The sequence below is a fragment of the Doryrhamphus excisus genome, linkage group LG9, assembly GCF_037039965.1.
Source record: "Doryrhamphus excisus strain RoL-2023G ecotype Guam linkage group LG9, RoL_Dexc_Guam_v1.1, whole genome shotgun sequence".
NCBI lineage: Eukaryota > Metazoa > Chordata > Actinopteri > Syngnathiformes > Syngnathidae > Doryrhamphus > Doryrhamphus excisus.
The window spans coordinates 370,368-397,103 of NC_136365.1; the positions used below are offsets into that span (position 1 = coordinate 370,368).

At 44.1% G+C, this 26,736-nt stretch overlaps 1 protein-coding gene across 4 annotated transcripts in view; it reads left to right on the forward strand.

The window, feature by feature from the left end:
- rptor (regulatory associated protein of MTOR, complex 1) overlaps positions 1-26,736 on the forward strand; it is a 113,174-nt gene that overhangs the window by 84,672 nt on the left and 1,766 nt on the right. Inside the window, exons 24-35 of one of the 4 annotated variants that reach the window (XM_058073540.2) lie at positions 178-355; positions 444-554; positions 4,485-4,590; positions 7,770-7,884; positions 7,973-8,097; positions 9,994-10,122; positions 15,060-15,107; positions 22,882-22,988; positions 24,768-24,895; positions 25,491-25,577; positions 25,645-25,761; positions 26,582-26,711. In XM_058073540.2, the coding sequence (XP_057929523.2) occupies positions 178-355; positions 444-554; positions 4,485-4,590; positions 7,770-7,884; positions 7,973-8,097; positions 9,994-10,122; positions 15,060-15,107; positions 22,882-22,988; positions 24,768-24,895; positions 25,491-25,577; positions 25,645-25,761; positions 26,582-26,711 (1,381 nt within the window). The remainder of the gene's footprint in view (positions 1-177; positions 356-443; positions 555-4,484; positions 4,591-7,769; positions 7,885-7,972; positions 8,098-9,993; positions 10,123-15,059; positions 15,108-22,881; positions 22,989-24,767; positions 24,896-25,490; positions 25,578-25,644; positions 25,762-26,581; positions 26,712-26,736) is intronic. The other 3 variants (XM_058073619.2, XM_078793126.1, XM_058073778.2) reach the window with 3 other exon arrangements.

Genomic DNA, 26,736 nt, shown 5'->3' on the forward strand with positions numbered 1-26,736 from the left:
AACCAACGTGTCCTCCGTCCTTATGCAGCATTTTTGGAGCGGGTCTTCCGTATTGTTCTTTAAAGTGGAACCTGTTGGAGTCGGTCCTCCATGTTCTTCTTCGTATTCCATTTCTTTGCCAGATATTCTGAATTGGAGTTATTTAATTTGAGTTGTTATTTTCCTCTCTCCCAACAGTGGATCTCCTCCCATCCCCAGCACCAGCAGCTCAAGTTTGACCAACGAAGTGCCCAAACCCCCCACGAGAGACCAACCGGCCACACGCCCCCCCTACACGCCCACACTAGGAGGACAGGCACCCCACTCCCACCAGTTCCCCCGCACTCGCAAGATGTTTGACAAGGGACCCGAACAGGTAACCAACGACTGCAAATCCAGTATTTGTCATCGTCCGTGTGAGTCACATGCTTTTTTCTTTCTTCCGTGTGTGATTGCTTATTCAGGCGGCTGAAGACGGGGATGAGCCGTGTGGTCACAGAAACTACATCAGCGCCGCCCTCCAGACGGGTCTGTGTGATTGGAGCGCTAAGTACTTTGCTCAGCCAGTCACAAAGGTATCATTAACACTTTTCTTGCTCATCCATCTCCTTCCTTGTCTTCCTGGGGGTGTCCCCATATATGATTCTATACTAGACCTTGGTGTGGGAAAGGCTTTGCTCCCTTCCTCATTTTTTATTTTTATTTTTTTGCATGTTTGTCACATTTCAATGTTTCGGATCATCAAACAAATGTAAATATTAGTCAATGACAAAATGTAGTTTTTAAATTCAACTTTTTATTATGAAGGGAGAAAAAGAAATCCAAACCTACACGGCCCTGTGTGGAACCTGATTTCCCCCTAAAGCTAATAACTGCTTGGGCCACCCTTAGCGGCAACAACTGCAATCAAGCGTTTGTGATAACTTGCAATGAGTCTTCCAGCTGTGGAGGAAGTTTGGCCCACTCGTCTTTGCAGGATTGTTGTCATTCAGCCACATTGGAGGCTTTTCCTGCATTAACTACCTTTTTAAGGCCATGCCACAGCATCTCAACAGGACTCAGGTCAGGACTTGGACTAGGCCACTCCAAAGTCTTCATTTGGTTTTTCTTCAGCCACTCAGAGGTGGACTTGCTGCTGTGTTTTGGATCATTGTCCTGCTGTAGAAGCCAAGTTGGTCACCAACAGATGGCCAGTGTTGTCATGACTAATATTGAAAGATCCAAGTATGACATACATGAGACAAAATGGAAGGCAACCTTTACGATCAAAAGAGCCATTTTGTCTCCTCTTCCACTAAAGAAAATGAGTCTTTTCAAAAATGGCAGAATAACAAGCACTTAGCAGTTTGGTACACAACATTCTACTTCCTGATGGCCGTAGCGTTTGAGCACTTCACCTTTCACTTTCCTTTTCTTTGACGTGACTGAGTCATCAAGTAAATCAAAAGGATTTTGGAGATTGGAGGAACGGCAAGTGAATCTTTGTAAAAGGATCATGACTGCCAAGGTTTGTGGGAAGAGCAGAAATGCTCAACATATATTAAAAAAAAGCATTTGGCACGCTGAGTAGGAGGCAGAAGTGAAGGAGACGCTTTGATGGAAAAGGAGGAAGCCGAGAGACGCGCAGATGGGAAAAGTCAAGTCAATCTAAAGCAAGCGCACTGCAGTGGAAGAAGACAGAAGAGGCTGCACCAGGCCATGAATGCAGAGAGATGATTGGCTGGTTGGAGTGTGAGGACTGACTGAAAGCAGAGGAGATTATGCTGCCTCTGCAAAATTTGGAGTGCTGTCATAAAGCTCCACTTGCATACAAAACCCAGTATGTGCGTATGAGTGTGCCTCAACGTCTGAGCAGGCATCGCCGTGTCACGGTGTCAGGTTATTTCATTTGTCGAATAAGATAACGGTTTTCGTTAGAGAACGTCTATAAACGACTTGTTGTGCACCATATGAAAATGATGATCCTTTCCAAAGAATAGATCCGCCCTTTGTCCCGGTACATGTTGGCATTCGGCCTGCAGCACTCATGCAGCCCATGCTCATGCTTCCACCACCATGCTTGACTGCAGACCAAACTCACTTGGTGGTCGTGGTTGCTGCCACGCACGCTGGACGCCATCTGACACTAATTAGTTTTGGTGTCATCAGCCCACAGGACATTCGGACATTCGATTCGGTAATCGTTGACCTTTGTCTGATTGCCTCCACCGAACTGTAGGCTTCCTTCTGGGATGACCTCCATGCTAACCGCTTTGATGCCGTATTGTGTACGGCGTATGGAGGTACTGGAGGCTGATTTGTCTCAGAAAGCACATCTCCTTCACCCTAAATTCATCGGGTGGCTCGTGTAATTTCTGAATACTTGCTAATGAAGTAAAACGTCCAGCAGCATACAGGCATGATGTACCAATAGCGTCCTGAGTGGCTACGGAAGCCCATGGCCTCTGTTTCAATCCAGTCTCACAAGCTGGCGTACGATGGTGAGGAACGTCTTCTCATACCATCGCTGTCGGCTTTAGAGGGAGATGGAAGTAGGAAGCATGACTAAAGAATGACTAAGACTACATTTCCCATGATGCTCAGAGTGCGGCTTCAGGAAGTAGCGACATGGTCGAGTGAAGTGGAACATTCCTATGCATGGATCTCTGACACATCTTAAGGAAGTTTGATCAAGTTAGCCCAGCTTCTGTTTGCACTGCTCGGAACGCCAAGCGTTCCCCATCAACAGTGGGATTCCAAAGGCCGGACTGCTGTGTGACGAAGACTGTAGTGTGGAATCCGTAAGGAATTATGAGGCTGTTGGAGTCTGATGCTGAAGAAGACGACTTTAGTGGTTTTATTTCCCAGGAGGAGAAGGGGGACGGTGATGGATGACTTTACTGCTACTGTTTGCTGTCATGTTACACGCAATGTTCACCACTGTATGGAGAAAAATCATAAATAAATATAGTTTTCAAAATAGCACTACTAAAGTCTGTTGCCAGCGACAACCTCGTGTTAGTTTTAATTCAACAATTTCAAAGAGTTGGACAGGTCCAATAAAAATGTGAAAGGGGTGTGGATGCCCAAGCTTGGTAGAGCCTCAGCCTCGGCCAGGCTGCACGATTCCTGGCTGCACCCCTCCTATTGGCTGATATGATATATCATTTAGACAGTATGTATTTGACTTACAAGCGAGTGCTATCCATCGTTTTGGCTTCTCCACCTGCTGTTTGACTGATGATCACACTGTGAGCCCCCAAAACTCACCTTACCCCATCAGGTGTTTGTTCTTCAGACGTGGTACTCAATGAAAGCCCCCTGATACTCCACCATATTTCTTTCATGGCATGGTGGCAGGTATGTTCCACTTTGCAGACGTGTATTGATGTGGCGCACCTGATGGAAAGTGGGCGGGGCATGTTATCCAAGACGTTAGTTGGGGCAAAACGCTACCCTGTGTAGTACCCTAGTACTTGTTAAACCCTCGTGGACCAGCACAGCAGTCAGACATTTCTTGGAGTTGGGAGGGATTTTGGTCAGATAAACATCCTCAACGCAAACCGTTTCTACTCCCTTGTTTGACGGTCGGGGTGGTGGTGTTGGCTCATTCAGCATTCCGCTGCATCCAAACGCCTCCTCGTCACTTCAGGCCAAAGACCTCAATTTGAGCCCAAAGTGACAATTGTCAAACTTCAGACGGGTCTGCACTCGTGTCTTCTTGGACACGGCGACCTTGTGGGCACCTCAGAACCTCCATGTCTTTTTAACATTATTAGTGGCCGCTAGTCGTGAAAAAACTCCCCTATAGTCATCTTTACACTCGTATAACCCGATATAGGAGACATAATCGGAGAAAATAAGCCACTGAAGACATAAATAAGACTCGTGCTCGTTTATGTTGCAATAAATGTTACTGTAATAAATGTAAATAACTTTTTCTTCATAAACAGAACAAGTGATATTTTATTAGCTCCGCCAAGCACAGAGCAAAGTGGAAATTATGTTTATTTTTTTTATCTGTGTGTATGTTTGTGTTCAAAATAACTTGAAAAGTTCTGAATGCATTTGGATGAAACTTTCACAAATTGAATGAATTTGCTTTTGGGGGCGATCCAGATCACGGTCTGGGTCCAGGATAGGACCATTTTTGGCATTGTGCATATAACTACACATAAAGTGGTTGAGCACTTGGGGAAAAAAATGTAAATAGGTTCTACATCATATTAAAAAAACATTTGGGTTATTATTTTGGTTTGAATCACAATATGGGGGAACTATGGCGCTTGGCGGAGGTTTGTACTCTCCAAGTGCTTCTCCACTTTTAATAAGCAAATTGGTTCGAGGATAACTTTCATTTTTGCTTGTTATGTCACCCTTTAGGAGAATGAGCCATGCATGCAGGCTTTAGGCACACCCAGTATAAAAACCTTCTTGATGAGCGAATAGCGATGTTTTTCTGTACTCTCTCATCCAAATGTATGACAAGAAATGTCACTTCTTGTTTGTCACTTCATCCCTTTCAGATCCCAGAGGAGCATGACCTGCAGAGTCAGGTGAGGATGGAGCGCCAGTGGCGCTTTCTGAGAAACGCTCGCGTCAGAAAGCAAAGTAGAAGCATCACGCAAAGAGGTCAGTCTCACACGCACATATAGTACAGTAGATCCGTCATCTGGATGAAATCCATGTTTGTCCTGGCCTCTTTTTCCTTAACTTTCATGATCTTAGATGTAACAACATCCACGCTTGATGAACAAGGTCATTTAATTCAATGAAGTCCCGTTAGACTACACAATATTCATTCATTCATTCATTCATTTTCTACCGCTCATCCTCACAAGGGTCGCGGGTGTGCTGGAGCCTATCCCAGCTGTCTTTGCCAGCCAATCCCAGGGCACATATAGACAAACAACCATTCACACTCACATTGTCCTCCATGCAGCCTTACACAATATAAGAAGCTAAAATAGGATAGTCTTCTTATATGAATATCTACTTTTGCCTTTTTTGGCCGTATTAAGAAAAATGTTGTTCTTGTGAATGTTAGCAAACTATTAGCGGTGATTGATTATGGCCGCGTAGCTGGGCGAGATATGACAGATGGGCAACTTGTGTGGATGAGCAACCATATGCGGAGATAATAAAGCCGATGTTTAATGTTTTGTTGAAGTCAAGACTACCCCAGCATCCAGTCCGGTGTTAGCGCTCACCTTTTAGGGTCCAATGGAGACTGACACAATTTAATTCCTTAATATATACAACCATAATTGGCGCAGGCAATAAAAAATATGCCCTTCTGTTTTGTGCATGGACTTACAGGAGCAGCATATAAAGATATATTTTCATTTCAAAACGAGTTGTGATGAATTAAAATCAAGCCCATATGAGCTTTATTTTTATATCTCCCAAAGTGTCCTGTTTATGTGATCGTCTGGAAAGTTTTTACATAAAAGCAATCAACGTTAGTGAGGAATATTTTTGGACAAGGTACAGTAAAGAAAATTTATGAAGGCAAACCCTCCATTAAAGAGGTGGCGTGAAAAAGTGTTCGCCCTCTTCCTGATTTCCCTCCCATTTTTTTTTCGCCTGTTTGTCACACTTAAATGTTCCAGAAAAAAATCTTAGTCAATGACAACACGACTGGACCCTCGTGAGGATAAACGGTAGAAAATGAATGAATGAACACGACTGGACACAAAATGCAGTTTTTCAATGAAACATTTTATTATTGTAACCTCCACGGCCCTGTGTGAAAACGTGATTGCCCCCTAAAGCTAATAACTGGTGGGGCCACCCTGAGCAGCAACAACTGCAATCAAGCATTGGTGATAACTTGCAGTCGGTCTCTTAAAGCTTTCTTATGGTGGAGTCTTGAACACAAACTTAACTGACGCAAGTGAGGCCTGCGGTTATTTTCTCTTCTGTCTCCCATGTTGGGAAATAGGAGTGTAAAGGCGACTGTCCATTCATGAAGAAGAAATTATACTTTGCAGGCATGTACTCATCACAGTGGTAACAATTAAACCAGGGATGACTGTACTTATCATTACCACCCTTACTGCCCTGTGCTATGTTTCATGTATTTTCATGTTTTCTCTCTAAATCAAAAAAATTACGTAAATGAACAAAAGAGTTTAACCGTCATTTTACCCCAGGATGAAGGGGCTTTGACGCAAAACGTCCTTCAATCCCTCTGTCATCATCCCCAAGCATGAGTCACAGAACTTCCCTTTACGCACGTGTACCCCCCCCCCAGTGATGGTGGAGCTTTTTAAAAGAGAATAGCTAACACCTCCTACGTCACTGACAGCCGTGGCCTTCACACGCATGACGATTGGCGTCACAGCCGAGGCTCGCCGGGTCTTCTCTTGGTGAATCGCAGCCAAAAGTCATTCCTCATTCTTCCCCCTACTCGCCTTCCTCGTTGCTGAGCGGGTAGTAAAAGGGCTGCCCCCATTCAGTCTGTTCCCCCCTCGGAGAGGAATAAGATAAGAGCAGTTGGAGGAGGAAGAGGCAAGGAGGAGAGGGTTTGTAAAGAAGCAAGGTTGCAAGAGAAAAGCTTCGATTGGGAAAAAAAACCCACCACAAATTCAAAACCAAACATACGTGACCCTTTATTTTTGTATTTTTTTATTTCTGATGCAAAAGTTACATCACCATGGAGCCTGCAAATGTAGTATTTTATCGTCATCACAATAGGAATATTAGTAATGAGATGACAGTAATCTGCTGTGTCACGTACAACATACTGTATGTTAATACTGTATGTTGATGTTTCCATTGGTTTAATGGCCAAGCCCTATTACTGCAGTATTACTGTAGTATTACTGCATGTAAGCAGCCTGCATTTTGGGACGAATTCATCATGGATTTTTCCTCATCTCATTATGTAAGCGTCAGGAGTGCACTCAGGTTGCCTAGAACGGGCGAAATGTGTTGTTGCCATAACAACGTGAGACTGTGAACTTGTTAGTTGCTACCTCTGTTAGCATTTTTGTCCTCCCTGTCAAATGTGCCAAAAACCTGCCTCTAGATGACTTGTCAACTCGTTTTGTGTGTAGTGGAAAAACATTGGCAACCTTTTTCCATGAAAAAAAGGTTGCCAAAAAAAGGGACATTAGGAGAAATACTAATTTCATGATTTTTGTCTTTGTCATCGAAATGTGATTATTAGATTAAAGAGCAGTATTTCAGCTTTTATTCCCAGGTTCTGTTTTTCCATCCGGATTGGATGCACAACATGTTTGAACCCACCCGTTTATCATTTGAGCAAAAGTTTTGGAACATGTGGCTGTGTTTTGGCAGCAGGTTGACATTGACTGGATAGACTGGATGGACAGATGGGAAAAACAGGGAAAACAGGGAAAACAGGGAAACAGCTTAGTCCATGGAACGTAGAACATCATGTCGCTGGTACACAGCCTGGAAGGGAAGGGAGTCAGTTCTAACTATACGCTGGAGCAAAAAGGTGGCTTTTGAGTTGACTTTTAAATAGACGGGGGGGGGGGGTCACTGGATGTCACCTGGATTTAGTCAGGAAGAAAGAGCTATACGGTTTCCTCCTGACTCCCAAGCATCATTGAAATAACGTAAAGATTAGTAGCAGTTCTGAAGTAGAGACGTCACTAGATTAGGACGTGGTCATAAAATGTAGATATTGAACTGACTCTTTTGTTTTGTCTTAATGTTTCCTCTGTTCTGTCTTCTCATTTTCTGGTTTTAGTGTTGCACTTTATTCTCTAAGCTTCTGCGAAGGACTTATTTGATTTATTTTAGCATGAAACTCATTTGTCATGTATACCTTCCTCCAGGTGTTTCTCGGCTGGACGATCAAATATTCATTAATCGCAATCCCGGAGTTCCCTCTGTTGTCAAGTTCCACCCCTTCAACACCTGCATCGCTGTGGCTGACAAGGACAGCATCTGGTTGGCCAACCAAAGCCCCCGTCTCATGTGACCCCGGTGCTAATGATCTGACCTGGAAGACTGATGGATGGCTCTTTGTTTCTTGTAGTTTTTGGGACTGGGAGAAGGGCGAGAGGTTGGACTACTTCTACAATGGCAACCCTCGCTACACCCGCATCACAGCCATGGAGTATCTGAATGGCCACGACTGCTCGCTGCTGCTCACTGCAACAGGTTGGAAACATCATTTGTTTACAAACGAGCCTGAGCCTCTATGAAGTAGAGGAAGCAGAGTTTCTATGATTATGTTCTACACAAAAGATGTATTATGTAAGTGTATTATGAAGGCCCCACTCTTTGTGCTTTGTGTCACAGCCTGGTGTTTTTCTAAAGCTGCCTCGACGTGTCCCTTGGATTATCGTTATCGTTAGGACAAGCACATTGCTGGAAAAGCATTGCAATTACTGATTGATGTTTTAAGACTTGTGTAGTTGAAATCTAGCAGTCGCATGTTTGCCTTGAAGAAAACACTCAATTGAATTAAAGGCGTTCTCACACCAGACCCACTTCACACCTTAAAGTTCAGCTTCCCTTTCTTTGGCACGATAGGAAGAGGTTGTCTCATGCTTCCGTGCACGTGCACGTGCACAACGTGAGTGGAGTCATAGGATGACTGGAATGCAGTCCTTCCTCTCAGGTTATTACTGACAACCAGCAGAATCCATCGTAGAAATAAAATACTATATATAATAGTCACAAGCCTACAGCATGCTGGTTCTCACCCTCGACTACATTTGTATACGTGATGAAGACGTGTCATTTATTATTATTTACCACCAAACACATCCTCTCCACTACCGGCCGTTTAGAAGACTTTGACCGTTCTTTCAAGGCACGTAGAATAATGAGTTCTATAGCCATATAGACATGGTATATTCTACGGGTATACAGGCGTGGTGTATTTCAAAACAAAGGTTAGACTCTCTTTTTTGATCAGATGAAAAAGGGGGTTTCTACCTTTTTCCGTTCTTTAGTAATTAGCAGCAGAACATAGTAAGTTTCAGCAAATGTCAGCGAAAAAAGGGACAAATAAAGCTTTTTGTAAAAAGATACATTTCGATCATAACGTTCACAAATATAGCCATGTATATTTAGCCAAATAACTACACAACTATGCCACAACATAAACAACACAAAAATGGTTGTTTTACTCGAAAATAACAATTTATTTTTAAATATAACACCATGAGCGTTTTACAATTTTCACATTCGTAACGGACCAGATTTTGTGCACGTGTGCATGCGTTAAAGTTTAAGCTTCTCCGTGCTTTTCCACTTCCTGTAATACTGTACATGGAAAAGAGCCATGCACTTCTGCCACCTTGTGGCTGTTTCTAACATCTTAAATGTGCGCTAGCCACCATCTCTTGTATTGTGCAAACATATATATATATATGAATATGTCTTTGGGATTGGGTGTTCAGGTTGAAACAAATGTATAAATATCATTTTGGTTGTGAATAGGTCACTTGTCTCCCATGTCATACAAAATGTAAATAATCTCAGCGACTGGAAATGAGACTGGAAATAATGCACAGTCAGAGGATTTATGCTAGGTCGGGGGGCCCAGAAGGGGGCCCAGAAGGGGGCCCAGGTGTAGCACAGTCCAAATGTGCCAGTGTGAGTACGCTGTAAGAATAAAGCCTGCATTTCACGCCTGGTGAAAGTTTGATAAAAGCTCCGAGATGAATGACTTAAATTCCATCTCATCAAAATGTAATGTGGCTCCATCAGCCATGTTCCAAAGGACATCCAAGAGGACATTAGTTATCATGAAAAAAATCTAGTGTTTAAAAGTGAGAGTGAAGCGCTAAATGTAAATCAAGTGCAGACTTTATGGGCTGTAATAACTTCTGAGCAAGAGTGTGTGGACATGTTTTATGTCAGGCGCTGTGTCTTAGCTGGCTAAAGGCTGAATTATGCTACAGCCAAATCCGTACAGCGCCCCCCCCCCCGACCCATTTGTAGCTCAATTCTCCACCAAAACACTAGAGGCAGTGTTTTCTCTCCGGCTAGTTTCAACATTTCCAGGAATGACTTGATTGTTGCTGACCTCTGGGCTTTCCTTAGATGACGGTGCCTTGCGTGTTTGGAAGAACTTTGCTGACCAGAAGAATCCAGAGATGGTGACGGCGTGGCAGGGCCTGTCCGATATGCTGCCCACTACCAGAGGTCAGCCCTCCTCCGCCAGCACGCACAGTAAAGACCATTGTTCTATCTAATTGTCATCATATTTGTTGTAGTCTGGGACCATCTGCTTCCTCACACGTTCACTCCTACCCTCCTACCCTGTTATTGAACCTCAATGCCTTTCCATCATTCCACCGCATTTCCTGTCCCGTGCTTTACTAACACAGGTTTGCAGGGGCGGGCGGTACTGCACATTTGGCAATGATCCAATCCCAACAAAATACAGGACCGGTGTTGACTATACTATACCTTCTACTTACTTATTCCCCGTAAGGTCCCCCTTTAGAAGACAATGTAAGAATGTCAACACACAGTATCACATAATGATACTGATACCACCCTCGGTATCGATGTTACCCACATTTGGATCGCTCGGCCACCCCCAGTTTGCAGTGTTAGGCGTCTCTGCTCAAGCCGCAGTGCAAGAACCCTACTGATAATGGATGGGTCAAAGGTCACATTGTGCACGTTAGCGTCCACCTTGTCATCGCTCACTTGTGAGTACCCCGTTTCTCTGTGACAGATGTCCACTTGAAGTCACTTTTGGTCCAGGTATGATGGTGTGAAGGGCATGGGGGTTATGGGTATTAACTTTATTCCTCAGGGATGAATTCATGTCATCAATTCAATTTGAAACTTTTTGTCTCTTAAAGCCCAGGCTTTTGAGACTTGCTAGAAGAAGACAAAATACACAAGGTCTACACCAGGGGTGTCCAAACTCTTTCCACCAAGGGCCACATACTGAAAAATGAAAGTATGCATGCATATATGCTAAGAAATGATAGATATGTCTTCCTAAATAGTATGAACTTTGCTCTTTGCTCCTTTTTTCCATTTATGTTTTTGTTTCCAAATATTTCAACTTCATTAAATAATCATTCGATTTTTTTACATTTGATATCGGCAATGGTTGAGTGTTTAGCACATGGAGGCCACACAGTCTGGAGATTGAGAAGACCTGGGTTCGATTCTCTGCTTGGGCCTTTCTGTGTGGAGTTTGCATGTTCCCCCCGTGTGTACATGGATTCAATTGGCCACTCCAAATTGTCCATAGGTATGAATGTGAGTGTGAATGGTTGTTTGTCTATATGTGCCCTGGGATTGGCTGGCCACCAGTCCAGGGTGGACCCCACCTCTTGTCCCAAGACAGCTGGGATAGGCTCCAGCATACCCACGCCGAGTGAGGTTAAGTGGCATAGAAAATGGAAAGATGGATTTTCATGATCGGGAAAAGATCTGATACCAATTTGATGCCGACATCCCGAGATTCCGACTTTTTTTTCCTGTGAAAATTAGTTTTTTAGTTTGTTCATTTGACTCATTTGACACCCCCAGGCCCCATTCTGGAAAGCCCTGGTCAACACCTACATGGACCATCACCTACACGAGAATTAGTCGATCCGTCCGTGCAGTAATATCTGCCACGTTGGTTTTGGGATTGAAGACCACAAGAGTCATTCCCATCAGTCTAAAGGAATAGAACTCTCTACTGCTCCCTGTTGGCGGCTGTCATATCCTGTGACACATGTCACTGAATAATTGATCCCTGGTAACTGACACTGCTGTTTAACTGTCTGCTTCCTTTAAGATCAGTGTTGCGGTATTGTGGACTCTATACAGCATGTGGGCCACTTTAGACCGGCATTATGGCTTTTAGAGGATTTGCTGTCGTGTCATAACGTGCGCTTCACGTGCTAACATGCTGCATTTTGTCAAGACGGGGGCACGAGCAAATATCTGCAGCAGGCGTGATATCCACCGTGCAGACTGCAGTGGGAAGCAGCCATCTTCTGGGTTTGAGCCACGCCCTGCTTAAGTTTGTTTTGTCACCAAGTTTCATTTCAATACAAACTTTTCTCCACTCAGGATGGCATAAAGGCGAATTGATGGATTGATACAGTTTTTGTATTGAAAGAGCAAATTTAAGTCAATGTGTGGTAAACCATCTGAACAAAACATCCACATCTTAGTAAATTAGTAAATGAGTGTCATATCTGATCAGATATTTCATGATGAAAAACAAGCTATGGGCTGAACTTTGGCCACTGCCAAGGTGGAAGCACAACAGAAGTCCTTCTCAGGGAAACTAGATGGCAATGAGATCGTTATTGAAGTGGATTGACAACCCACTGGTTGGGAAAGTTTGATGGCAGAAGATTGACAAGTCGTGAGGGGTAGGCGACAACAGCAAACTCATGCCTGCTAAATATAAAGTGGTGTGAAAACGTGTTGGACCACTTCCTCATTTCCTGGGTTTTTTTTTTTTTTTTTTTGGCATGTTTGTCAAACTTCAATGTTTCAGGACTTTGGCTAGGCCACTCCAAAGTCTTCATGTTGTTTTCTTCAGCCAGTCAGAGGTGGACTTGCTGGATCATTTGGATCATTGTTCTGCTGCAGAACCCAAGTTGGTCACCAACAGACGGCCGGACATTGACCTTAAGAATTCTTTGGTAGACAGCAGAATTCATGGTTCCATTTATCACAGCAAGTCTTCCAGGTCCTGAAGCAGGAAAACAACCACAGACCATCACACTACCACCACCATGTTTTACTGTTGGTATGGTGTTCTTTTTCTGAAATACAGAGTTCACCTGTATACCTTCCAAAAAGTTCAACTTTTGTTACGTCAGACCACAGAGTATTCTCCCAAAGGTCTTGGTGATCATCAAGATGGGTTTTGGCAAAATTGAGACGACCCTTAATGCGCTTCTTTTTTCTTTTTGGTCTTGGAACTCTGACATGCAGGCTGCTTTTCGTATTGTCTTTCTTATGGCGGAGTCATGACCTCCACTGACCTTAACTGAGGCAAAGTCAGCCCTGCAGTTCTTTGGATGTTGTTGTGGGGCCTTTTGTGACCTCTTGGATACGTCATCGCTGCACTCATGCGGTAATTTTGGTTGGCCGGTCACTCCCGGGAGGGTTCACCTCTTACTGTTTCACACAGGGTCATGTAGCTTTGGATTTTTTTTTTCCTCCATTTAAAGTTTCATTTAAAAAGTTCATTTTGTGTTCAATTGCGTTGTCAATGACTACTGTTTACATTTGGTTAATGATCTGAACGTTTAAATGTGACAAACATGCAAAGGAGTAAAGTAAAATAAGGAAGAGAGCAAACACTTTGACATGGCTGTGTGCCACATCGTCACCAACGTGCTGCAGGGACCCGGCGTGAGGCAGCCCACTAACAAGCATGGCTGCCTTGTGACACAAATAGCCCCAGGGGACTCGTCCTTTCCCACGGCGGGCCTCATTTTCCCTGCGACTCTTTTCAGCGCTTGTTATCCTCCTGCATGTGCAGTTTGTGACAAAGTCCGTCTCCGTGCCACACTTTGTCATCGGCTGCGTCCATTTTAGCATAATAAGCCACTCCAGTTTGTCTGAGGGCAGCAGCGGTATTCACAGTTCCTACCTTTTCTCGAGACGTCTCATCGAGATTGGGATGATAAAAATTCACAACAAACTTCTTCCATGAATTATTCTCCTTCTGCCCGCTACTTTTTATTTCCACATTTCTCAACCGACTCAAATCATTTCACATCACAATGTCCACCTTATTATTTTTTCAACCCATTGCAGCATCAAGACATTCACGCTAACAATTTTTCACATTCCAAATATTCCAGCTTTTTCCACATACTGTATAAATTCCCTTTGAGCTTAAGAATTCTTAGTCCTTCCACATTTCTCAGCAGGTTCAAACACTTTCAGCACCCAAATCAGCTATCGTTTTCTATGCCGCTTATCCTCATCAGGGTCTCAGGGGGTGCTGGAGCCTATCCCAGCTGTCTTGGGGCGAGAGGTGGGGTCCACCCTGGACTGGTGGCCAGCCAATCCAAACAACCATTCACACTCACATTCATACCTATGGACAATTTGGAGTGGCCAATTAACCTAGCATGTTTTTGGAATGTGGGAATACACTCGGATGCATGCGAACTCCACACAGAGATGCCCCAGCAGAGAATGGAACTCAGTAAGGAGATTGGGAAGACGTGTGTGGCCCACACGCTAACCACTCGACCACCGTGCGCCCACCAAATCATTGAACTAAATGAACATTCGGGCTATCTATTTTTTGACATTGGAAACATTTTTGGTTTTCCTGGAATTCCACATTTTCCAGCCCAAAGATTCCCACAAGTTTTGCAGTGTTTTCTCAAAACATTCCAGCCTCAGAACGTTCAGGCAAAACCTTTTCCACATTTTTCCCAAATTCCCACTTTTCCCAAAAGTCCATATTTTCCATAAATGGTGATATTCTCTCTTGGGGTTAATTTTTCTATTTTGAGCATAGCTTTTAAAATGTGAGGTACTTTAGTGCTGCCAACCAAAGGCTCTCCTCTGTAAAAAAAAAAAAAAATACAGTGAAACGATCTCTCATCATGAAAATGTCATCTCATCCTGCCCTGGAGTGCAGACGCCCGTGTGCTGTTTTTATTTCTTCAATAGCCATTTTTGTCTGCCTTGTTGTTACTCCGCTTGGATTATTTTGTGGATGTTTTGTTTTGAGAGGCTGAACAAGGCAGCGCGTTCCCTGTATGATTAATACACAACCACATTCTTGCCAAAATGGCACCATTTCATGTTTCTGTTATTGGAATATTTTGGCATTTTTGGTTTTGGCCCGCTACCACTTATGCAGCAGCCCTTTTCCCTGTGGTGTAAATATTTGCATCGTGTGTGTGTGTCAGGTTTTGAGGCTGAAGGCCCACTAGTCGCCATTTGCAATAAGGCAGCATCTCCTGTTGAACGCCGGTGTTGCTGCCGTTTGGGAGATTCTCTGGTGTGACGCAGAAGCCTTGTTCATTCCTCCTCCATTTCACTGGAAATGGAGGACACCCTGTGTGTTTGCATTTTTGTTCTTGTTTTTGTCCGTGCTAATTTGTTGCTTGCTTTATTGCATGCCTCCTTCCCATCTGCTCCCCGCTGCTCCCCGCTGCTCCCAGGTTTGGCCAGAAGGGTCTCCATCTATCTTGACAGGAGTAAGCAAGGAGGTGAGTGCCGCCCTTCTTTCCTTTTCCGTCTCATTTCCACTTTTAAGCATGCTGAAATAAAACGTGACAAATAACCAAGTCACGTGCACACATTCAGGTGTGTGTCTGTGTTGCTGAGGTGGAATGGGATGGTAATTGGACCCCGATAAAAACAGCATAGCTGACTAGAATTCACGACCGTTACATTTTACAAACTTTCATAATAGAAAGACTCCAAAATAATACCAATAGTCATTATTGATGGGATCACTAAAGACGATTTCATATGTTTACCATGATTCTGTTTTTTATACTTGATTTACTTCTCTTTTTGCCATTTGAGTCACATTGGAGCCAAAGTTTTGTGTATTATTGTACGGCTTAATTCTGTTTATTAACCACTTAATGTGGTGCGTTTATTTTTTGCGGGGCCACGAAAGCTACGTGCGGTGGGAACAATGTTGTACCTCTGAAACCCTCCGTATAATTTAGCTTGAAAATGCCATATCCAAATAAATAATATGTAAGAGATAGAAGGACGTGAACTGAAGACTTTGGTGGTTACTGTAGATGTGAAAGTCGAGCAGGGACAGAAGATTTGAAGCATATGTGGGGGCTGAAACCAACCATCTGAACAAGTGACAATGCAAATGAGTTGAATATCTAATAATATTCTGTATATATCATTATAATGAAGTCATTTAATAGTCAGAATAAGGCAAGAACTATTTTTTTAAAAACTAGCTGTAGACGGAAAATGGCTTCCGGACCGCACTTTGGACACCCCTCCCCAAAGCAAGTGTTTTTTTCCACCTTTTTTTCTTTGTCTTTGTGACATTTGAGTCCCGCTGCACCCCCTGCAAAATGTAAAAGATGCTAATGGGCCATCATTGGGTGTCATCCATTGTCCGATTCCTGTCAGCAGAGCACACGTAGCCGCTTGACACGTCCGCTCATTTGTCGCTGCTGAGCAATAATGATGAAAATAACAATACGACAGCACATTTGGACAAAAACAGACCATATACATATAATAATATAATACAAATGACACCTTTGGGTTCACATTGGAAGTTAATAACTGAAGGTTCAGCTCCTCTGCTGAGTGGCAGTATTCTCTGATTAAATCTTAGTTCTGGCATGTGGAGAAATAATGACTGTACATTTCCTTTATTGCAGTGTGCGCTAACATTTGAAAATGAGCATTGGCCAGTCACTATTTCAGTCAATGGTTTAGCTGAAGGTCAGCTCTAATTTGCTAAGTAGTCCACATTCCGACTAATGTGGACCTCTAAAAAAGATTTCATAATAAGGTCTTAAAGCAAACACTTCCCTCAGCTGATGCCCCGCCTGGCGCCGTCCCACGCGGTCCTGCTAAAAGCTTTCTGGTGGCCCGTTTATTAGTATTTAATTGGAAACATGCTGCTGCCACCGGAGTGGAGATGCAGGGATCAGCCTGTTGCACTCGGGAGGAACCAGTGACATTAGAGTTCTGTGCTGCTTCTGCTGTATTCATAATCACAGGCTGTCACTGGAACATCACTGGAACATCCCTGGAACATCCCTGGAACGTCCCTGGAACGTCCCTGGAACATCCCTGGAACAGGAGAAGCAGAGTTTGGCAAAAAGGGGAGCAAATGTTTCTTTAAGTGGAAGATTTCTCTTCAGGTCATCCAGGGGAGATGAAATGACTTCAACAGTTGACGTGAAGCTGCAAGTAATGATTATTTTCTCAGGTGATTAACCTGAAGCTTGTTGCTTTGATTGATCGAGTACCGGAACATTCCGGTCTATAAGTTGCTTAAGAGGAAAAAGCTGAATTGTACATACGTATATAAGTAGATATATAAGCGGTCCACAGCATAAATTGGCATACCACACTCCCCACAAGCTAGTTCTAGCTTGTTTTGGCCGCATCAGTGAAAATAGGAGAGCTTTTGTGTTTTCAGCTTTCAGACCCCCTCGTCTCTGCGTCCATCTTTGGTTTCTGCTGTCTGGTCATTTCTTCACATTGGCGCTGTGGGGGTCTGCTAAAGCTAACATCAAGGTCTTATTGAAGAGCGGGAAAGACTCACAACCAAGTGGTTTTTACCTCGCATTCAGAGGGGGGGTGGCCGTGGTGGTACTGCGTGGTGGTACATTCTTGGGGGGGGTGGCTCAAGAACAAGCAGGAATGAATACGCTAGTAGCCGAGCCAGACCTTAATTCTGTCTTGAAAAATCTGAGGTAAAATCTCAACAACTTCAGAACCTTCAGGGTTTGGAGAGTCTATGAAGACTGGACCAAATCCCTGCGTGGTGCCAAATATGTATATCGTATTTCCGGATTATAGATTGGTCCAGAGTGTTCAGTGGTCACATCAGTCAGTCCGGTATGCAAGGTAACATTCCCTTTGAGCAAGTTGAAGTGGAGGAATTATTGTTGCCAGGTGCTTGTCCCCAAATAAACAACCACCCTCCACTTAAATGTTGCAGCAGCACATTCACTTAAATGATGTATAGATTTTGGACGAATAGGCCACACCTGCTGTACGTTATACGTTACAGTGACTTCTAGCCAAGAATGTGGAGCACGGCCACCATCATCATCATCAATGTGGTCTTTAAATAGTGCTGACTATGTAACTGAGGCACGTCTTCCTCGTTGGGGATTATGAACATGATTAGAGCATCCACCTTCGTTAAGACAGCTCATGTTCATGTAGGTAATTCTTAATTCTGCCTGGTCCCTTTGCCCTTGTGAATGCCAGCCCGGTCGTAGAACGTTACCGTCAACGCCACGGCGGCAAAGTCCGAGCGAACGCCTCAACAACGTCATCTCAGCTGAACGTGCATGCTGGGAAAGTCCCCGGCAATCCTGGGAAGGCTTCATGCTGGAGTCCTGGAGGACTTCATCAAAGCAAACAGGATGAAACGAAGAGAGGGAGAGGAGACGTGGGAAGGCTTTAATGAGCTCCAGTGTTTGCGAGTACGAGCCCATCGCTGGAGATAAAGAGGGAGCAAAGCCCCTGGTCTTCAGAGAAAGCAGTGGAACAAAAATATGAATGCAAAAAGAATAGAGAAATATATGTTAATGAAATGAGTGGAGATGTCATGGCAGGAGGAAGAAGAGGACGTGTTTTCATGTTCGAGTCTCAGATCCAAGTTGAACCAGGCAACGCGCATCCTGCTTACATAAGCATGATGTGTTGGTGCCATTCTTGGGGCAGGCTGATCTCAGGCAGAACGCAAGCTTGAATACCCTGAAAAGAGCAGGATGAAGTCATCTGTGCGGGGGGGGCAGGGGGGTGATACAGTCATCCCTCGTTTATTGCGGTTGACTTGAGCCAAGTCCGACCATGATAAGTGAATTTCCACAAAGTACGTATGCAGAAAGTATTTGGAGCGTAGAAAACCTTCTAAATACATTTTTTAACATGATTAGAGCCTTGTAGACATGAAATAACACCCCTATAGTCAAGCTTCTAGTCATTTACATTACTCCAAATAGTAGACATAATAACGTAAAATAAAGACCTAAATAGAATGGACACGGACAAGACGGTATGTCGAGCGTTTAGTTTTACTTTGGCGCGGGGTCGCGGCTGAAACAGTAGCTGGTGGTTTTATGCAAAGCGTAGGCGTTAATAGGCTTTCAACCACCATGTATTAGCGGCAGCGAGTCCGCCGTCACAGTCCACAAGCTGTGGACTTTTACTCTTGCCGATGCTTTGGGGGGGCAGCAGGGGATGTGGGGGGGGGTCGTCAAACACCGCTAATGATGAGGGGAATAGCGGGAATATAAAAAAAGACTTTTGCGGCATAACTGGTGGTATCTGTGGAAGAGTCCTTGATAAAAATATATCTATGTAATAACAGTAGATACGATACTGACAAGATACTGCTGGAAGTGATGATGATGATGGCTGGGGGTGCTCGAGCCATGAGGAAGAGTATCACGAGTTAAGCAGACATTTTGATGAGAGGAATCTGATAAAGGGCCGCACGGTGGTGGAGTGGTTAGCATATGGGCTACGCTGTCAGGCGATCGGGAAGACCTGGGTTCTGGTTGGTTCCCGGGTTCTGGTTGGTTGGTTGTCTATATGTGCACCGTGATTGGCTGGCAGTATCGCAGTCCCGATATTCTATATTCTATACTTGCTCACTGAAGGATTTTGTGACTTTGCTTTGAGTGTGGTGACCATGCTTGGCGTCCCAATAAAACACGGACCAAAAGGCAAGGACCAAATGGTCGTCTTGCAGCGCTACGTAGGGACTTGGTTGGATTATCCAGAGATGAACATTATGGATAAGGAGCGTTCAAGGAGGGATAATATCATGAATACTTTTCTCCTCATCTCGGAGAAAAAGCATGTATTTTGTGTGTCGGAATCTCCTCTCCACCCGTCTCGCTAGAACCCGCATTCCCTCATCACAGATCCGCCGGCTTCAAAAGGAACACCTCCTCTCTTCCCGTTGCTTCCGACTTGAACCAACATCAAAAGTGCCCCCCATGCGACTGCCAATGTGTCGCTGACTGAGCACGCGTCTGTCAAGTGTTTTTTTCTTTTTCGACACGTAATCCCCCCCCCACCCGTGCCCTGATTACCGAGGATGTGATGCCTGAGCGGCCAGATGATGTCACGGGGGAGGATTTGAAGCAACCGCATGGGGCCTGGGATTTCCTGACAACACAAATAGATGAGAGGAGTAGAAAGACGCCATCCACAGATGGTTCCGTTTGTCGAGTCACGACTCCCAAAAGAAGGCAGCATGAGAACAGCCATGACGCCGCGGCAACCCTGCTAGGTGGGTTTTTATGGACCCGACTGTCGTGAACGTACGAAAACGAGAAATGCAAAAATATTCAAGGCCTTTGATTTATTGGAATGGTTGCCTCGTTGAAACATAAATATGATTGGAAGTAAAGCTAACCAATGTATCAGTTCATATACATCAGGCAGTTTTAATACTCATTCATCCAAAACTGAATGAAACTGGCAAAGATGGAAGGTGGAACCTGGCTCAGCTAGCTTACCCCAGGTTAACGTGAATGTACTGCATTTTGACATACTGTGTGTACAATGCAAAGTACACTAATTGAGGAAGCCTACAAATACGTACTTAGAACCTCGAAGCAGAGAAGCCAGCTAGCAGACCGAAGCAACCAAGAGAATAATCTGGCGTCTTCTGCCCAAGTCACCAGACTAAGACGCCTGACACGCAGAGCAGGGAACAGGAACTGCCACCTGGAAAACAGGAAGTGTGTTGGGATGCAGAAAGCAGAAAGTGACAGAAAGCCTCGTTCTGTTGCACATTAGCGTGGTGACAAAGCGGTGCAGGGATTGAGAGATGGTTATTGATTGCGGAGGAAATTGGAAGGAAAGGGTAGGAGGAAATGACTCCTGGTAGGAGGTAGTGACTCGTGGTAGCAGGAAATGAAGCGTGCTCCGTTCTATGATGGGTGTCAAGTGGAAAGGAAAGGATGTTGTTATGTGAAAGCATTGGCTTTCCCATATTTCCATTGTACTCCCTCAACGTGACCAGTAGAAGAAGACCTTATGGTTTTCTTTAAGGTGTCAAAAAGCGACACTGAAAAGCTGGGGCCGAGTGGCCGGACATCAGATCTCAAATCTGCTGGAACAGATTGTCTTGCCTTTGGGGAGGGTACGTTTTGGTTTGTTGCACAGATGAAAAATACAACAGTCACAATAGCTGCAAAAGCTAACGTTTGTGGTAGGGAAGAGAAAGACCTTTAAAAAAAAGAAGAAGAAGGGTTGTTCCATAGATTATCATTTGCCTCATTGGAGGCAGCGTTTGTGGAGAGCCTTGGTTCTGCAGTCAGTTTGCCGTCTCCCCGTGGTGATCATAACAGGAAGGATGCAGGAGCTCATGAATTTTCTTTAGATGTGCCAAACCTTTATTAACATCTGAAAGCCTGGCCTTAAGAGGCTTCATATCCAAAAGAAATCATATTTTGCGTGCATGTGTAAGGTCTACTTAGGGGTGTCCAAAGTGCAGCCCTGGAATACTTACAGTATCTTGCCGTATTTTTGATGATTTAAAACGTCTTTCCTCGGCACGTTGATTTCACATCATCGGCCAGGATCTTCTTACGCTACCGCCGTCAAAGTTAGCAGCGTACACAGTGACAACACTTAAATGTCCCCCACTCCTTGGGATGGCTGTGTCTTCCAGCACAAGATGTGTTTTCCAGTCCTCAGGTAAAAACCGCTGACAACAAAGGACGTCTCGTTGAGTCTTGGTAGCGAAATAGAGAGCTAGGTATCCACGCTTCTGTCTATGAGTCTTGGTAGCGAAATAGAGAGCTAGGTATCCACGCTTCTGTCTATGAGTCTTGGTAGCGAAATAGAGAGCTAGGTATCCACGCTTCTGTCTATGAGTCTTGGTAGCGAAATAGAGAGCTAGGTATCCACGCTTCTGTCTATGAATCTTGGTAGCGAAATAGAGAGCTAGGTATCCACGCTTCTGTCTATGAGTCTTGGTAGCGAAATAGAGAGCTAGGTATCCACGCTTCTGTCTATGAATCTTGGTAGCGAAATAGAGAGCTAGGTATCCACGCTTCTGTCTATGAATCTTGGTAGCGAAATAGAGAGCTCGGTATCCACGCTTCTGTCTATGAATCTTGGTAGCGAAATAGAGAGCTCGGTATCCACGCTTCTGTCTATGAGTCTTGGTAGCGAAATAGAGAGCTAGGTATCCACGCTTCTGTCTATGAATCTTGGTAGCGAAATAGAGAGCTAGGTATCCACGCTTCTGTCTATGAGTCTTGGTAGCGAAATAGAGAGCTAGGTATCCACGCTTCTATGAGTGACGCTGAGATGAACCGCTGGCGAGGCGTCGTGTTCGTCCGCCGGATAAAAAATACTTTTGGCTGTTTGCTGCCACAATACTAATATTGCTGTCACTTACGTTAATATAGAAGTCCGTCATGTAAATGGAACACTGTTGGCGGTTTTGAGGGGGGGGGTTGTGAGGGTTTAAGCATCAAAATACATATTTCCCATGACGTCCATTGCTCATATTACTTGTTTTTGTGTGTTAGAATGCACAGAAAAGGGAAATAATTATAGGATAGGATTGGATTGGGATTGGGAAGGATGGGCAAAATTCCCCCCAAAATGTGCAGGAATAAATCAATTAAAAACGACAAAAATGGAGGAAAAAAGACCGAAGTTAACGCTATAGAATTTTCACCAAGATCATAAAGCTGAGATGCATTGTTTTGCTTTTTTGCTAAATATCTGAGTGACCCCCCTGCTTCCGTTTTCAGTTAGTGGACTGCCCTGGTTTACATGAATGATTTGGTCTGAAAGTAAAGATGTGAGAACGTACGTACATACAGTACCCCATCTTTACTCCAGGATACCAGAATATTAAGTTTGCTGAGTTTTTACGCTAGAGGAAAGATACTAGTACTGTTGGAAGTGATACTACTAAGTGTGAAGTTTGTCACGTTGCTGTACTGCATATGGTGGGTGCGTAGTATGTGTATATTGGTACAAGCTTCAACGCATAGCTGGTGCATCATGAACAATGTTTGTTTTGATCCATGTTGCCGTCTTCATCAGTTGGACCTCAGCATCATGGACGCGTCTTTCATGTTTGGCAAAGCAGCACCTTCTCAAATGAAAACGTGGAATGTATTTGTAGCTGACGTGTGTCAACAACACTTTTATGTATTTCTGTTTGCATCGTGATCAATGTTCTTTCATTCAGTCCATCTTTTGCTGTCTGCCATGTTGTATTGCAGCTTTTGGTTTTTGACCATATTGGGTGTGTCATCCTCTCTCAAGGTGCAGGCATGGTTGTGGACTGGGAGCAGGAGACTGGTCTCCTGATGACGTCTGGAGACGTTAGGATTATTCGAATCTGGGACACTGACCGAGAGATGAAGGTCCAGGTATGTGGAAGTCCTCTTGGTGTCTTGTAGGCCAGCACAAAGCTGAATAAGAACTGCTGGCCGGTCATTCTCCTGTAAATTCTCAAGGAATTACAGAGTAACCTAGGTTTGATCTTTTTCTACACATCCATCCATCTTCTCTGGCTCACCCAAGTTCGGGTTGCCGGGTGTAATACCCGAAGCAGGGAAGCCCAGGCTTTCTTTCCCCAGCCGCTTCGTCTACTCTAGCTCCTGAGGTACTCGGATCCTGAGGTGTTCCCAGGCCAGTTGAGAGACATAGTCTCTCCAACATGTCCAAGGTCTTCCCCAAGGCCTCCTTCCTGTCCAACGTGCCCTGAACACCTCCCCAGGGAGGCGTCCAGGGGGCATCCTGACCTGAAGGGAGAGCCCAGTCACCGTAGGGGGAAAACTAATTTGGTCCGCTTGTACCTGCGATCTTGTTCTATTGGTCGCCACCCAAAGCTCATGACCATCGGTGAGGGGAGGAATGGAGCTCGACTCAATTTGACCCCAAGGTACTTAAAGTCCTCCACTGGGGGCATCTGGAGGATCTCATCCACACTCCATCCTCATCTCGGCCACTTCACACTCGGCTGCGAACCCATCCGGTGAGCATCGAAGGTCACGGCTCCATGAAGCCAGCAGGACCTCAGAATCCGAATCAGTTAGAAATGTAAATGTACGGAAATCCAATCCATCCACTCCAGACACTTTATGGAAGATAATCATCGTTTCATATGCAGAAAACAAATACATCTCAAAGGGGTCTACGAACATCTAACATCAGGTGCAAACATCACTCCACACACGGGTCCACCAAACTTGGTGTTATGTGTCTCCGTTAAATATAACAGACACTACCGTTGTACTTTGCTAATGCTAATTACTGCAATACAAAAGTGTTTCTCACCTCCTTTTTGCAGTTCTGACACTTTAACACCCAAAAACCAAAATCTCTTCTTCTCCCTAATTAGCACAATGCACCATACCCTGATGAGGCGGTCATTAGGGCGAACAAAGGACACTGATATGAGTTGTCCATCGTTCTGTGTGCGTTCTATGAAGAAATAAACCGCCCACTCATAAAGATGATCAAAGGATTGATTCCCTGGCCGGAATCTGTCTATAGTGTCCCACCTGTCCAAGGACCACTGCGATTCCTCACCAATGCATGGATGCCCTGTTGGGTCACGGTGTTGCCGTACTGGATCACCGTGTGGAAAAACCAACACATATTTTTCATGGAATACCGAGTGCACGAAAACCAACGTTCCACTGTAATATTTATTATTGTTAATATATACTATAATATTATGCAGCGAGGGAGTCCAAACTTTTTCCAGTGAAAACCGCTGAAAGATGCGGGGGACAATTTTTGTATATTATAGAAGTTTGGGGTTTTTTTATTAAAAATGATGCATAAACTTACTACTATGTACTATGTTATTATTTTCTTTTTCCTTATTGCTTGAAGTGCAGTATTAATAGTAGTAGCTTGTGGCCCCGTTTCCTGTCTCCTGAACAATGGCGGCGCCCTGTTGTCACCTTATCCACCTGTCCTGGTCCACTTAAGGGTTTCACCGGGTGGACGGCGTCCGCCCAAACAGGATAACCAAGGAAGAGGCTCCTCAAGCTCTGGCTCCTCACTTTTCACATAACTGCTGGATTGGTATTGATACTGTTGTTACTGTCGGGTAAATATCACAATAATAATGTCTTCCTGTGTGTGTGTACATGTGTGTGTGTACATGTGTGTGTGTACATGTGTGTGTGAATCAGGACATCCCAACGGGAGCAGACAGCTGCGTGACCAGCCTGTCGTGTGATTCCCAGCGTTCGCTCATTGTGGCCGGTCTGGGCGACGGATCAGTGCGGGTCTTTGACAGGAGGATGGGTCCCAATGACTGGTAAAGAGCCTCCATTTTATTTAACGTCAGTGGGTGTCCCCGCTCGCTTCGTGTTCTTCCTCTTCATTTATGGTTTCATTTTCATTTTAACGGCCTTGTCATTATTTGAACCCTTCCGCAGCAGCGCCATTGTGCATGAACTGTACATTATTCATGTGTCTAATATACATTTCCACGTTGTGCTGTCATGTGAAGCACCCTGTGAAGAAAGCGCTTGGTTTCCTTCCCGTGGTCCAACACTGCCACCTGGCGTTGGTACAGCAGCGTTACACTCCATGCCAGCAACGCTCTATATTAATGTGGAGCGTTTTGACATGTTACATGTAACAAACAGCAAAGATAAATGTAGCGGAATAGTTGCCTCTAGCAGTTAGTATTTACTAACCATGTACATGACATTGACATGTTGGCGTGAACGGGACCATCCCAAACATCATTGATCACCCAGAGGGGAAAAGCAGACCCGTGTTGGCCTTTCACAGCCAGGATGTTTGCTTTTGGAATTATTCACTTGTGGTTTCTACATGTTTTCCACCCACTGGACACCCACTCACCCACTCATAGCCACTGAAGCCTTGACCTTGTGTGTGTGTAGTCGCATCATGACCTACAGGGAGCACAACGCCTGGGTGGTGAAAGCTCACCTCCAGAAGGACACGGACGGCCACATCATCAGCGTCAGGTGTGCTTCTCTTCCACGGCCGAGCAGACTCTGTCTTCTGTCATGACCTCTTGTCTTTTTCCCTCAGTGTCAACGGAGATGTTCGATTCTTTGAACCCCGCACGCCGGACTCCATCAATGTGCTGCAGACGGTGAAAGGGTTAACGGCGCTGGACATCCACCCGCAGGCTAACCTGTTAGCTTGGTGAGCGTGTGGGATTGTCCTTTTGTCCTTGGGTTGGACACCCGGGACACACGCTTGTTGTCCGCTTAAAGAGACGCTAGCAGTCATTAATAATAATTAATAACTAATAATAATAGTAATATTGCCAAAATAAGTGTATTCTTGTAAATGTACTACTTTATTCTCGTAATATAACAAGAAAAAAAGACAAGTTCTATGACAACAAAAATATATACATATAAAATATTTAAATATATGAGAAAAAAATCTGAATATTATGATATATATTTTTATTATTATTATTATTTATTTATTCTTGTAAATTTAGGACTTTATTTTCGTAAGATGCCAAATTTTTTCGCCTAAATTTACCAATAGAACAACTTTTTCTCATAAATTTACGATTTTATTCTTTTGAATTCACTACTTTATTCTCGTAATATTGCAGTGTTTTTCTAATATTGTAGTATTACCACTCATAAATTCACGGGAATATAGTCTTGTACTGTTACAAGAATACAAAAAATTACGAGAAAGAACTTGTCGTAAAGTCGTAAATTTAGGGGGGAAAAAACTACATCCAACTTTATTCTTCTAATGTTGGGGGAAAAAAATTAATATGAGAATAAAGGTGTACATTTATGAGAAAAAAAATCTTAATATTTCTGAGTTTATTTATTTTAGTTATTTTTCTCATAAATTTACAACTTTATTCTCATAATATTTAAAACATTTTCTTGTAAATTTACAAGTCACAATATCAAAACACTTGTGTCTACAGGTTTGAGTCCCACCTCTTAAGTGAAGTTGTGACTCTTTGTGTTCTCTCTCCGACCCCCAGTGGATCCATGAACCAGTTCATCGCGCTGTACAACACCAATGGCGACGTGATCAGCAACATCAAATACTACGATGGATTCATGGGACAACGAATCGGGGCCATCAGCTGTTTAGCCTTCCATCCTCACTGGGTGAGAAGACAGAAGCTCACCAGTG